The sequence below is a fragment of the Temnothorax longispinosus genome, chromosome 7 (genome assembly GCF_030848805.1).
Source record: "Temnothorax longispinosus isolate EJ_2023e chromosome 7, Tlon_JGU_v1, whole genome shotgun sequence".
NCBI lineage: Eukaryota > Metazoa > Arthropoda > Insecta > Hymenoptera > Formicidae > Temnothorax > Temnothorax longispinosus.
Genome location: NC_092364.1, coordinates 15509583 through 15522741, shown reverse-complemented (window position 1 = coordinate 15522741; position 13159 = coordinate 15509583). Strand labels below are relative to the sequence as shown.

The following is a 13159-nucleotide window of genomic DNA, read 5'->3' as shown; positions in this document are numbered from 1 at the left end:
CTCCTTCCACTGTCAGTTGAAATCTTATATAAAAGAGTTTATTTTATGCAAACATATCTTCTCGATCAGCTCCAGCGCCATCGCCGTCTTCCAAGCTTGAGAAGTTGAGGAAATGGGACGGCCTATGTACCTCGTGATAGAATTCCTTTGGGTTCGCCAATTGTAATTCGTACTTCATATTGGGGTCGTGTCTCACGCCCATGAAGTTGTAGTTCCACGAGCCTTGACTGGGTACCATAGAGAAGCCGAGGAAACGATCAGACAGAAGCATTTGCACCTTCTCGTAATGACTAGGCAAATAACCCTTCGGATTGTTGCCCTTGTCGGTGTTCTGCTTGCCCCATTTGACATGTATCGGAAGAGTAAAGTATGATTTGTATGTTATAACATTTAGCTTTCTGAATGACAGGTTTGATGTAATTTATTTAAAAAAAAATTTTTTTTAAAGGAGAGAAAGTATATTTCTGTCTTAATGTTAAACGTTTAACTTTAACATATGCAGTATTATCAATCGAATTAGACCCTTTGCACTCGGTATTTGAATTGCGTAATCGTGACAAATCGTATAGCATCTGCTTCATCTAGTCCCAGCTTTCGTCTGGTATCTATTGACAGCGATCGAGCTTGGATTTTCCACATACTGGACAAAGAGTTCCTAGTTGAAGCGATTGTGATACGTAGCTACGAAAATGGTGTATCCCTCTCCTACTCTTTCGAAAAAGTATATATATACATGTATGTAATCATATAGTGCGACTATCGACGAAAGATATCTTTTTGTTCAAGTATTTGTTTGCGATGCACAATAGCTTTGAGTGCTTTACTGCTACATATTTAGATGCGAGAACTTGATTTCTCGAGAGACAATTGTACATATAGCCTATACAAATGACACTTGCGAACCTATTCTTTGAGTGTTTATATATATTCATCTTCCTTGAAATAATTACGTTAAGAAGAAAAAAAACAGACAATTGTTATATTCTCATCCTCATTTCGTTGTCAACTATTTATAGTACACACGAATATGCATTATTATTCAATATTTTATCGCTCACATACTTTTACATTGCCGCTAGTTTGTTACTACCGCTCTAATTTGTAATTTACAATTAATGTTCAATTTTTGTTAAGAATAATTAAGCCTAATTTACCGATCTTCCCTATTCCTTTTTTTGAGCCTTCAACTTTAAAGAGTAATTCTAAAAATAGGCTTATATATAATATATACAGAGAAGAAAACGCCGAAAAAGGTATAGGTATAGGTCTATTTTTTATATGGTCGAATTAATAATACATCATAACATCAGTATTACTTAAATTACATATTATATTTTTAAAATTTTACTTATATCTAATAATATAATAGTAATAAATGATCTTATTGTATTATGAATAATGTATAATGAATTACGTAAAACGGTTAGATATGCATAAACAAACAGCTGTTATACAAAATGGAGATATATTTAATACCATCAAAATTTTCGAATTGCGTCTCAAAGTAGGCATAAGTAAATGTGACAATTTAGAATTTCTATAAAGAATATGTTTTTGTTTTTTTAGAAGCGCTAAAATTACATTGCTAAGACTGGCCAAAGATTAATAATATTAAACCTTTTGCATAATTTAAAAAAAAAGAAAAAAAAAAAGTTTTACATTACGTATCATTATTACCACGCGCACGCGGATTAAGGCGCAGATTGCGTAAATCTATATTGTAATTTATGTAGAACCTTGTCATGTGATAGTGTCGTGCGTTATTCTGAAATAATGGTAAGATTGGTTCTTCATTGTTGTGACCGTCGTTACGGTTGCGACCCGGCCGGTTCCGAAACAACACCATGTCGAAAAACCGTTTGAATCTGTAATGTATATGTGTCACAAAGTGAGTTTATATGTTAAATGTATCTGTTTATATTATTGTGTATATATGTAATGTATGTTAAGGTGATCCTACCCGATAAAAACAGTACGTGGATCCACGTTATTGCTACGTGGATTCGACGTGGATGTGACGTGACTGTTTTTATAGGGTGACGGGTAAAGCCGTCTGTAATATCAAGTTGTAGAATTTAATACGAAGCAAATGTTAAAATACGAATGTATAATAGGTATTACAAACGGCTTTAGGATCACCTTTATTATATAAATTACCTCAATTTGCAGTGGTAATGATAAATATATGATCCGCACCATATTACAATGGCAGATATTGTTAAGGCCAGACATTGTTGCCAGGTTTCTAGCTTCTTTAAAACTTCTAATGCTCCATCTGTAAAAGTTTTATAAATATTATAAATTATATATAATTTGAGTAAAATTGAGGTATAAATTATAATTGATGAAATAAAATAGAACTTACCTTTGTAGAATTTAACGACGATCATCAATTGGTCTAGCGTATTTGGCGGCAATCGTTCGCCAAGAATTTCAATTTCCGATAATAATTCTTCCTTCATGCTACAAGCCCTTTCAATAGAGTCTCTAGGCGGTGCCTGATTGTGAGGCACACCTCCGCCCATGGCGCTCATAGGCCCACTGATCGCAGTGTCGCCGTTGCGTTTATTTTTGTTGCTGGATTGTTTATGCACTAGCATTGACTGGATTTTATCCAGCGTGCTCAAACGTTTCTTCGCAGGCTTCTTGTGCTTCTTGGCCTTTTTCTTTCGCCTATCCCAGGAATCTAGACATAGTAAACAAAGACACAGTATATAGTAAATATAGTTCTGAGAGCAAGCGAAATAGTTCTTTTCTAATTAAAAATGGAGATCAAGTTACAGAATAAAAATTTATAAGATTAATATTTACCAACGTCAGAATCGCTGTCGCTAAAGAACGGATTGAAATCAGAACTGGCGTTGCTCTCTTCGTCCGTATGATGATCGTCTTCATTTTCGGTACCACTTAATTTGTACTCGGAGCCGGAACTGTGAGCGCCGTTTCTGTCCTCGTCTGATATTTCTTCTTCTGATGACCAAGAGCGCACTTTCTTTGTCGCACGCTGCTCTGCTTGCCGAACCGGCTTCCTCTTGCTGCCTCCCGCAGAACCGCCAGCACCATCTAAGTCATCATCGTCTAACTTGAATTTTGGTGGTTCTAAACCAAGGAGACGCTGAATGCGATTACGATCTGGCGCCGGAAAATGTTTTTCCACTAGCGTTTGCAGAACTCCCTTTGCAGTAGAAACAAAGTCGCTAAGTTCGCCGTCGTCACGTTCCAACTGCTCCAAAGTACGTGCCTCGCCGGTAGACTGTAGACCAATCACCACACATTTACCACATTTGACCGCCTCGCGAGCCACAGACACCGCATGTTTCACTTTCGCGGCGATACAGAGATATTTGAAGAAGCGTTGATGCGCCGACCAGAACTGGCCCCACATTGTTTTTTTCATACGATTCTCCGCACCTATTGACTCTGCCGCTTCCTGGAACCTCTGCATCGCTTCCACCCACTAGATCGAAATAAAATTGTGTGATTATAGGAACCGACCAAATGTGAACAAAATGTTTCATTTTTTTTATATTTATCTTTGCATGACTCACCAATCGCACAGAGTGATCATAAACTTTCGTGAAATCCTTGGAAAGAGGTACTTCCTCGATCTTAAAGGCAACACCGTGAAAACTCAATTGCCGAGCAATATACATGCCGCGCAGCTTCATATCCATCGCTACGATCTCCATCGCGCCGACTCCGCGCTTCTCCACGGCAGTGATGAAGCCATTGAACTCCGGGAAAGGCGTGCCCTCACCCCACATACCTAATCGTACTATGTAGGCCATATTGCGAGGTTCAGAGGCGCCGGTTGCGCTGGCATATACGACTCTAGCCTTCGGAAGCTTATTCTGCAGTTCCAAAACTGTTAATCCTGCAACAAGTTTTATGTCATCAGTAAAATAACTTGAAGCTACCCAGACACTTCAAAAAAGTTTTTGCGCGTGAAATTCTACTCCAACCTGTCTTAGTGGGTTTTGAACTTCCGGTAGGACACAGATTCTTCGCCCGGTGACACTCGTCGAAAATTATTAGACCGTCGAAATCGTCGCCGCACCATTGAAACAGCTGTTTCAATCGGCTCTTATATTTCCCGCCACTCTGCGACGATTCCCCAATTAATGCAGAATACGTGCTGAAGATCACACCTTTCTTCACATTACCGTTCACAGCTGACGAGACTTTTGCGTATTTAAATTTATTCAAAGGATGTACCTGCAAGCCAATTTTTTCATTGTAATTTACGATCGACTTATCTTTAATAATAATTATTTCAAATAATTAAAATTAATATTTATTGTAAAATTGAAAAAAAAACTGAGTTTTAACATCAGTATACATATATTCAACACAATATAGCGCAGATAAATTACATACATCTATTTTCGATGCACCTATGTCCTTCAAGTCGCGCTCGGCATCGTATTTAAGATCGTTCGACACCGACACCCAGATGGCATGTTTTCGACCTTTCAAGTAATTCTCGAACATAATACCGGCTATAGTCCTGCCTTTACCAACGCCCGCGCCATCGCCGATCAGAAATCCAGCGCGTGTACCGTCGGGTAAGAGATGCTCACGCTGTTGAGAAGCGTACGTGATGGACTCGAGTTGAAGCGCAGAGAGCGCACCGGATCGTATCGTTTCCTCCGGTATGGAGACCTTGTACCAAACATCTGTTGGTTCGACGCTTGACAAAGAAGCTGTTTCCACAACCGGATCCGGATGCTTTCGTCCAAGTTTGACTGTTAATTATCGCAAACTTTAATTCAAAGCAAGCCGCGCATAGGTGAATAAAGATAAACATTGATCGTACGTTTTGTTGGCATGTAATCGGCGTAAGTCTCGGCGACACCCATATCTTCGTCGTCTACTTCCTCCTCTTCTGGAATATTTGGTTGCATCAATTTTGTCGGGTCTCCTGCATTCATCCACATCTGCGACACTGCCTTACCTATAATAAAATTATAAATAGTACATGTTTGCCTCGTAAGATGTTCTTTCGATCAGAGAATCTTTATTAAGGTATCGCAAATACCTGAAAGCCCCGACCAATTGGGTTGTCCATATCCAGTTTGATTAAGTAACTGAACAAAAGGATTAACTCCCATGTTCATTCCAGGCATACCCATGAAACTACCCATCGAAGCATTCATGTCCATGGCAGTCATGTCTAGGAAACAATTCAATATTATTGTAACATATGTATATATATAATTATAGCAATTGCATCTCAAGATTAAATTTAAAATTATTATAAATTCAAGATAAAGTTTTATTTATAATTCAGTGATCAGAGTGATGTATGTGTATAGATAATATTCATACATACATCTTTGTAAAAAAAAAAAAAAAAAAAAAAAAATTAAAATACTATCGTGAGAAAAAAAATTTCTATGTAAAATTTATTTTTATTTTTAAAGAATACATACTTGACTGAAGAAAAGCAGCAGGATTAAATCCTACAAGTCCTGATGGAAAACCAGGATATCCACCAGTTGCTAACTGATTCAGTTGATTCAATTGACCTGTGCCAGCGAAATTTGGTGGAGTACCTTGAGAGCCTCCTACACGCACCATCTCGTAGCCTGGCGCTGCTGCTTTTGTCACTAAACCTCCAGGAATTTTATTACCAAATTTTTTATTTAATTCTAAAAATAATTGTCGCAAAAAATAGATTTTTGATCAACCGAGAGATGTGTGTGCTAATAAAAAAAGTACTCGTATTGCTTTAAATATTATGTGACCTACCGTTTAACGCTCCTTGTGTTTTTTCCAAAGAATTCTCTAGCAAGTCTACAGGCTTCTCATCTTTGATACTTCCAATTCCAGCGGCCGTCGCCAGATCTTTACCGCCACCTAGCAAATAGTTTTTTGTTAGGTTATAAATTTTATGTGGGAATAATCATATTATCTTGTACAAAGTGACGACTCATAGAATATCTGATTGAATAAAATCTACATATGCAAAGTACAAGTTCATAACTTACCAGGTACTTCAATTTTATCGGGATCCTCTTCATCGTCAAAGTCACTCCCACTGGTACCATCTACCATCGCTCACTCCGTCATCATACTTTTTTGGGTAAAACTGAAGGAGAGCTCCCTCCTCACCGATTTCGATGAAATTAGGCTTAATCGATTCGTTTTTGCACAAAACGAATGAATCTGGCAGAAAAAAGCCCCGCTCGGCCCCGCGACGCGAGATATTAACTGTTAAAGTTGACGACTATCAGGTTATGAGACCTGTCATACCGACGCGATGTAGCGACCACGAACATGCCCTGCGGCCATATGCGCATGCTCCGTAGCCGCACGCGTATGCAAAAGAAGGTCACGTGACAACTGTCCAAGCGGTAAGTAAAACAATTTCAAATGTTGATTCTCTTAAATATGTACTTTTCATATACCAACTATTCTCTGCTTTAACAAATTATTTCTGTGTAATTTGTTAAAGCAGAGAATAGTTGGTATATGAAAAGTACATATAAATATGTGCTTTTCATATACCAACAATTCTCTGCTTTAACAAATTATTTCTGTGTAATTTGTTAAAGCAGAGAATAGTTGGTATATGAAGAGCATAGAGATTTATATGTACTTTTTATATACCAACTATTCTCTGCTTTAACAAATTACACAGAAATAATTTGTTAAAGCAGAGAATAGTTGGTATATGAAAAGCACATATTTATATGTACTTTTCATATACCAACTATTATCTGCTTTAACAAATTATTTCTGTGTAATTTGTTAAAGCAGAGAATAGTTGGTATATGAAAAGTACATATTTAAGAGAATCAACATTTGAAATTGTTTTACTTACCGCTTGGACAGTTGTCACGTGATCTTCTTTTGCATACGCGTGCGGCTACGGAGCATGCGCATATGGCCGCAGGGCATGTTCGTGGTCGCTACCAGTCGCTACATCGCGTCGGTATGACAGGTCTCATAACCTGATAGTCGTCAACTTTAACAGTTAATATCTTGCGTCTCGGGGCCGAGCGGGGCTTTTTTCTGCCAGATTCATTCGTTTTGTGCAAAAACGAATCGATTAAGCCTAATTTCATCGAAATCGGTGAGGAGGGAGCTCTCCTTCAGTTTTACCCTTTTTTGTTGCCTGCAAAAATACACGTCGCAATCAACAGATTCAACTCGAATTGCAAAAATAAAAATCTAAATTAAGAGCAAAAAAAGAATATATAATCTATCTATAAAAATACTTGTTCGTAATAAAACTGCAGCATTCAATTTGCCGAAATATAAACCGCCAAGTAGATACCAAAATCGTTAATTATTATAAATCTCATTGGCTCTCTGCTGCAAAATCCAATCTTAATTGGGAACATGCATTGTACATAGATAATAAAATTCAAAAATATTCTTCATAAACGAGTGAGCATTTACGATTCTGAGATCGCGTGGCGACGCATTAGAACTTAGAACGCGAGTCCCCGCTGTTCAGCATGAGAGAACAAAAAAACGAGGGGCGTCATGCTCACGAGTCTTTAGGTTATAGCCGTTTCTCTACGTAGACGAGGGAAACGGGTACAGCTAATTTACGCGCTAGCCCTGGCAGGAAGCGCGTGCCGGGCGTGCCCTGAACTTAGAGATACACTTCCGTTTCCCCCTTCGTTCTTCCTTTCAATCTTTATCTCGGAATTAGCGATTAAAAAAAAAACCTACCATGACAAACCGAGCGCCGCGAGACCTCGCGCGCTATCTCGTCGCGACGCGTGGCGGTGCTAGGACGTGGACGACGATGACGGCGACGGCGCTTCGGCGAGGTACCTCGCTGGTACCTTCGACAGGGTGTTCGCGGGCCCCGAGATGAGCGAACGACGTATCTTTTCGTCTTTTTTTTCCTTCTTTTCTTTCGACCCGGTTAAAGAAAGAGCGCGTGCTGCGTCAAGCGGGCATAGCCGACGACAATTACGCGGCGTCGTGCGCGAGCTACGAGGACGATGCGACGAACGTTGGCGATCCACGGCCGAACGCCGAACCGGTCCATCTCACGCGCTTGTCGTCGTCGGGAAGTAACGCGCGCGCGGTTCACAGCTCGAGAGCGCGTTCGCTCGGCTGCACGGCTCACACGGCTGCCGCCATCTTGGGCCCCGTCCCGTCTCCGTCGCCCGGCCCGGCACCAATCCCCCCTCGACCATGGTGGAATTATAAAAGGTGAGACATTGCGCATAATGGCGGCATGTGGGGAGGGACCGAAATTTCAACCAATCAGATTTTACCCATTTGGTAACGCGCGTATTTTAAACGTGAATGACTAATCAGAAATAAGAACATAGTATTTATATATAATATATATATATTTGAAGAAAAAATAGATGTGTATTTATAAATATTAACATAAACTCATATTGTACACTACTGAAAACTAATAAACAATACAATATTGAAACAATACAACAGAAAATAAAACTTATAAATAAATGAAAATATAAGAAATATATATAGTGCTATCTAAATAATAATATTGCACATATGCTTCGTTTTTTTTCTATTTTTTTTTTATATTATTCATTTTTATTTTATTATTAATTGTTCTTAACCGTGCATATTCTTTCTGAAAGTAATTTTAATAAAAATTACTTTATTGTATTAAGAAATTTAGGTTATGAGCGTTAGGTTATGGGGTTATATAACATAATTTAATAATAATTATACAATTTAATAATAATAATAGCGATATAATAACATATTTTAATTACCATTTTTATCTTTGTATTCCTTATTTTTTTGACAAGCTTCCAACCATTTCGATCGCAAATCCGGATCTTGGGGAAATGTATAAAATACAACTTTTTTATTGAAGACATGAGACGTCCGATTTTTGCAATTGTTTACAAAACATTTCGGCATGATGTCCGAAATAATAATAAATTATATAACACTATACGTAACGTAACGTACACTATAGATTTTCAGTATTTGCAGTCAATAACAAAACGCAGCCTATATATCGCTGAGCACAGCTGAGCATTAAATACATATATATCAATCATATGATCATGGTGGATTTGCAGAATGGGTAAAATCTGATTGGTTGACTACTCCCCACCACTTTCGGACGACTGCGCATCTTCCGGAATGTCTCACCTTCTATACTTCCACCATGCCCTCGGCCACCGCGAACGGTGCACGAAGCTACGCGCGGGTACAAAAACACCCGCGCCCGCCTTAGTTGTGCGTTGCCATCGCCGGGCGGCGCCACCGGCGTCGGCGGATGGACGCCGCGCTGTTGCCGGATCGTCGCGGGGGCGACGAATAAAGGTGGAAGCACATAAAATTGCAGGAGCCATAATCAGAAGGCAGAAGCCATATGCGCATGCGCTATGGTATTTATAGAGCTCTACAGATACCATAGCGCATGCGCATATGGCTTTTGCCTTCTGCTTATGGCTCCTGTAATTTTATGTGCTTCTACCTTAATGGCTCCTGCACACAGGACGCGGCAGCGCGGCATTGCGGCAACGCGGCACCGCGGTAACCAATTACCGTTTTGCCTTTCCGTTCTACTTTTGAAAGTAGTACGGAAAGGCAGATGGTGATTGGTTACCGCGGTGCCGCGTTGCCGCAATGCCGCGCTACCGCGTTCTGTGTGCAGGAGCCATAAGGGCGGAGTCCGCCTTGAGCCGACGTCCGGTATGGACGTCGGCTCATGCGCCATACATTCGGATCCACTGAAGATACCTTGTGGCGGGCTCCACTTTGTGTCTGTAGTGTTCACTTATGTTGTCAAAGTTTCTTCCGTGATTGTTTCTTAACTATTTAGAGAAGATACATTCTTGTGTTTAATGTGTACTAAGATTAGCATCTTTACTGAACATATTGTGAAGAACAACTTTATCTTGGTGCAATGGGACTGAGTGATCTTCTTTCGTTAAGAGAAGATACATTCTTGTGTTTAATGTGTACTAAGATTAGCATCTTTACTGAACATATTGTGAAGAACAACTTTATCTTGGTGCAATGGGACTGAGTGATCTTCTTTCGTTAAGATAAGTTATATAGGGATAATTGAGACTAATTACTGAATACTATCGCGAATATTAAAATTTGTTAGACTTTTTAGCTCTAAAGTTTAGACTTCCTGCATTTTGTTAATATAAGTTACTTATGGACAATTGAGAACAATTACAATCAGTTATATATTCGTGAAATTGAATTATATCTCCGTTATATCACGTGATCTCCGTATGGGGATAACTTAGCGAGAACCGGTTGTTTATATGTCCAACGCTTTGATTGCTTTTGGTTATGCATATTTTGTGTTTTCGTTAATGTTGTTTACTCGATCGTGAAACTTGAAAACTCTTGCGTACCTTATCACGAATATTAAAATTTGTTAGGCTCTTAAGTTTAGACCTCCCGCATTTTGTTAATATAAGTTACTTATGGACAATTAAGGTCAATTATAATTAGCTATATATCCGTGAAATTTGAATTATATCTGCGCTATATCACGTGATCTCTGTATGGGGATAACTTAGCGAGAACCGGTTGATTATATGTCCAACGTCTTGATTGTTTTTGGTTATGCATATTTTATGTTTCCTTTAAGGTGATTTAATCGATCGTGAAACTTGAAAATCCTTGCGTACCTTATCGCGAATATTAAAAGTTGTTAGGCTTTTTAGTTCTAAGTTTAGACCTCTCGCATTTTGTTAATATAAGTTACTTATGGTCAATTGAGATTAATTATAGTCGGCTATATATTCGTGAAATTTGAATTATATCTGCGCTATATCACGTGATCTCCGTATGGGGATAATTTAGCGAGAACCGGTCGATTATATGTCCAACGTTTTGATTGTTTTTGGTTATGCATATTTTGTGTTTTCTTTAGGGTGATTTAAGATAGTTAATTACTCGATTGTGAAACTTGAAAATTCTTAATGCGTATCTTGAATCGTGTTTATATCATGTGATCGTCGTACGATCTGAATTGAGAGTTTTCCACTATACGTTACGGCTTTGGCATGGAACATTCCACCTTCGTGTGATTGTGTTTACGGTTTTTGCTGCGTTCTTGGAATATTTCCTAAGATATCCTTGGGGATGTCAATACTTTATATTGGAGAGGACACATTGTTATTATGTACTATGATTAGCGGCTCTATTGAACATGATCTGAAGATTAACTGTTGTGAGAACAGTTATTGTTTGCTTTATACTTGTGGAATTTGAAACCTTTTGCATACTTTGATGTATATCTGCGTTATGTTGCGAGATCGCCGTTTGGGGATCACTTAAGGAGATTTGGTCGATCTCTTGGGCGTCCCTGCTCGAGGGGGACGCTTTGGATTTTGACCAAGCGTTTCGATCGTATTTGATATGCATATTTTGTGCTTTCTTTTAATTAAGAAAGTTATATATACTTGTGAAATTTGGAATTCTTAGCGTAATTTGAACCATAACTGCGTTATATCGCGTAATTGCCGTATGAGGATTAAGGGGAGCGTCGATCCTGATTATTCGAATTAAGAGATAAGGTTGAATCTGATTTGCGAAATTTGAAATCTTTTGCGTACTTTGATTTAGGTTTCGGTTGTATCACGTGATCGCCATATTTGCTTGTCGGTATATTATTATATTTGGTTCACCTGCACGTGATTGTGTTTTTTACGCTCATATAATCGGAATCGAAACTCTCTGCGAGGCTTGCCTCTCTTTATATTGTATCTGTATTATATTAGCATGTCTCAAAATGTAAGCGATAAAGTTACCGGGTGAGTACTGCGAAGCAGTAATTATTGAATTTCTAAGAGGGCGCCTCGGACCCAAACAGAGGCTCCTCTAGTGTATAAATCGCCGTGGTACTACGACTCAAAATAGAGTTGGAAATCCAGTGGGTCAAAGGAAAGGAAAGGAGCCATAAGGGCAGACTCGTAGGGCGCGGCGGGCGCGCGAGAGCCGAAAAATCGTCGCGTTTTCACGACCGATCGCTGCGCGGCAGGGCGGGTGGGAGGGAGCGCGAGATTCGTTTTCTTCCCTAGTGCCTCGCGAGTCGCGCCGCCGGCGCCCGCGGGTGAAAATGCGCGCGGAGAAGAGTCGCGAGTTGCGGAAGCGTCACGGGAAATCCAATGTCCCTCGGCGTTTCCGTTATCGAACGCTCTCGTGACTCCTCACGATTTTTAAATTAGGATCACCCGCGAGCGCTGCGGAGGTTCGCGATGAATTTTCGAGCGATTCGACTCCGATATTCGCGGTAACGAGACTTACGAATTGATTTGGCGCAATCGCGAAAGCCGGTTGTCGCAATTTAAAAGACTGGCGCTATTTAAAAAAAGAAAAAAAAAATCAAATATTTATTAGTTTTGTTGCTTGAAGCACGTACCATTTCAAACGGACGATTCCAAGATCTGAGACCGACGTCTCGCGTCAGCGAAACGCTACGTGAAGCCGCTCGTCGAAGGTTGGACGGTCGACAACTTTCGTTGGCGGTGTTTTTAATGCAAACCTGTTTATTCGAGCACATGCGTGTACGCGATCGTAACGCGACTGTGACCACTGTGACGACAACACCAGACGACACGACAGACGAAGCTGCCGTATCACCATCGACGGGGCACTATCAAAGGTCGCCGGCCGTATGAAGATTCACACAAGCTTGCAGATTTCGTGCGCAGTCACGCCCTCTTGGAAGATACAGCGGTCAGATCGAGAAACGTCGATCCAGCACGCGCGAATGATAACTGCGGAATAATGGCCGGTATTCATAGTTATTTAAGACCGTAAGCGCTCAATTTAAAAGTAGGGCAATCCTAATAAACGACTGTAAAAAAAATTCAAGGTGGAACGCAATGGACAATCCGATTGCTCTGACATGCTAACTTAAATGGCAAAAAGTACTTCTCAGCGGTAATGATATTTGAGTCTCTTTTAATTGGGTTGTGGCAGGGCGTTTGAGATAACCTGCTCTTCACCCTGCACAGCTGGTACATTTTTACAAACTTAATTAGCAACTATCGCTTATAGCTACAGGCTTATTAGCCTGTATATTTATTTATTTCAGTATAAAATAATTTTTAAAACGTTCATATTAATTCTGATTGCAGACGGACCTACGGGAACACTAGAGCCTTCTTTTAACATGAATAACTAATAATCTATATTTCGGCTAATTACCGAGTTTATAAATATT

General features: G+C 39.6%; 1 protein-coding gene, 1 long non-coding RNA gene and 1 pseudogene across 4 annotated transcripts; all 3 read right to left on the bottom strand.

The window, feature by feature from the left end:
• Positions 1 to 43: 43 nt before the first annotated feature.
• LOC139817006 (pre-mRNA-processing-splicing factor 8 pseudogene) lies at positions 44 to 581 on the bottom strand (annotated as a pseudogene).
• Positions 582 to 1310: 729 nt separating this feature from the next.
• On the bottom strand, positions 1311 to 6288 carry LOC139815671 (protein strawberry notch-like). 3 transcript variants are annotated; one of them, XM_071782738.1, is made up of 12 exons: positions 5991 to 6288; positions 5752 to 5859; positions 5433 to 5651; positions 5039 to 5173; positions 4817 to 4954; positions 4378 to 4745; positions 3963 to 4215; positions 3549 to 3874; positions 2812 to 3457; positions 2366 to 2686; positions 2158 to 2275; positions 1311 to 1865 (listed from the first exon to the last, which is right to left on the bottom strand). In XM_071782738.1, the coding sequence occupies exons 1-12, from the start codon at positions 6055 to 6057 to the stop codon at positions 1661 to 1663; spliced, it is 2904 nt and encodes a 967-aa protein (XP_071638839.1). In that variant the 5' UTR covers positions 6058 to 6288; the 3' UTR covers positions 1311 to 1660. The 3 variants fall into 3 exon arrangements, with proteins under 3 accessions (XP_071638839.1, XP_071638840.1, XP_071638841.1); XM_071782739.1 differs by having other exon boundaries at positions 5433 to 5615; XM_071782740.1 differs by having other exon boundaries at positions 5433 to 5609.
• A 1397-nt stretch (positions 6289 to 7685) lies between these two features.
• Positions 7686 to 9390, bottom strand: LOC139815674 (uncharacterized). Its single transcript, XR_011732797.1, has 2 exons — positions 8724 to 9390; positions 7686 to 8578 (listed from the first exon to the last, which is right to left on the bottom strand). It is a non-coding gene; the product is annotated as an uncharacterized lncRNA (long non-coding RNA).
• Positions 9391 to 13159: the final 3769 nt, after the last annotated feature.

What these genes read in the sequence shown, in the direction of transcription:
- LOC139815671 (XM_071782738.1), bottom strand. Translation starts at nt 6,057, where the DNA reads ATGGTAGATGGTACCAGTGGGAGTGACTTTGACGATGAAGAGGATCCC. An exon ending in ATGATCACTCTGTGCGATTG is followed by an intron (nt 3,458 to 3,548) that starts GTGAGTCATGCA and finishes ATTTCGATCTAG; the next exon opens with TGGGTGGAAGCGATGCAGAG. An exon ending in CGACAGCGATTCTGACGTTG is followed by an intron (nt 2,687 to 2,811) that starts GTAAATATTAAT and finishes TACTATGTCTAG; the next exon opens with ATTCCTGGGATAGGCGAAAG.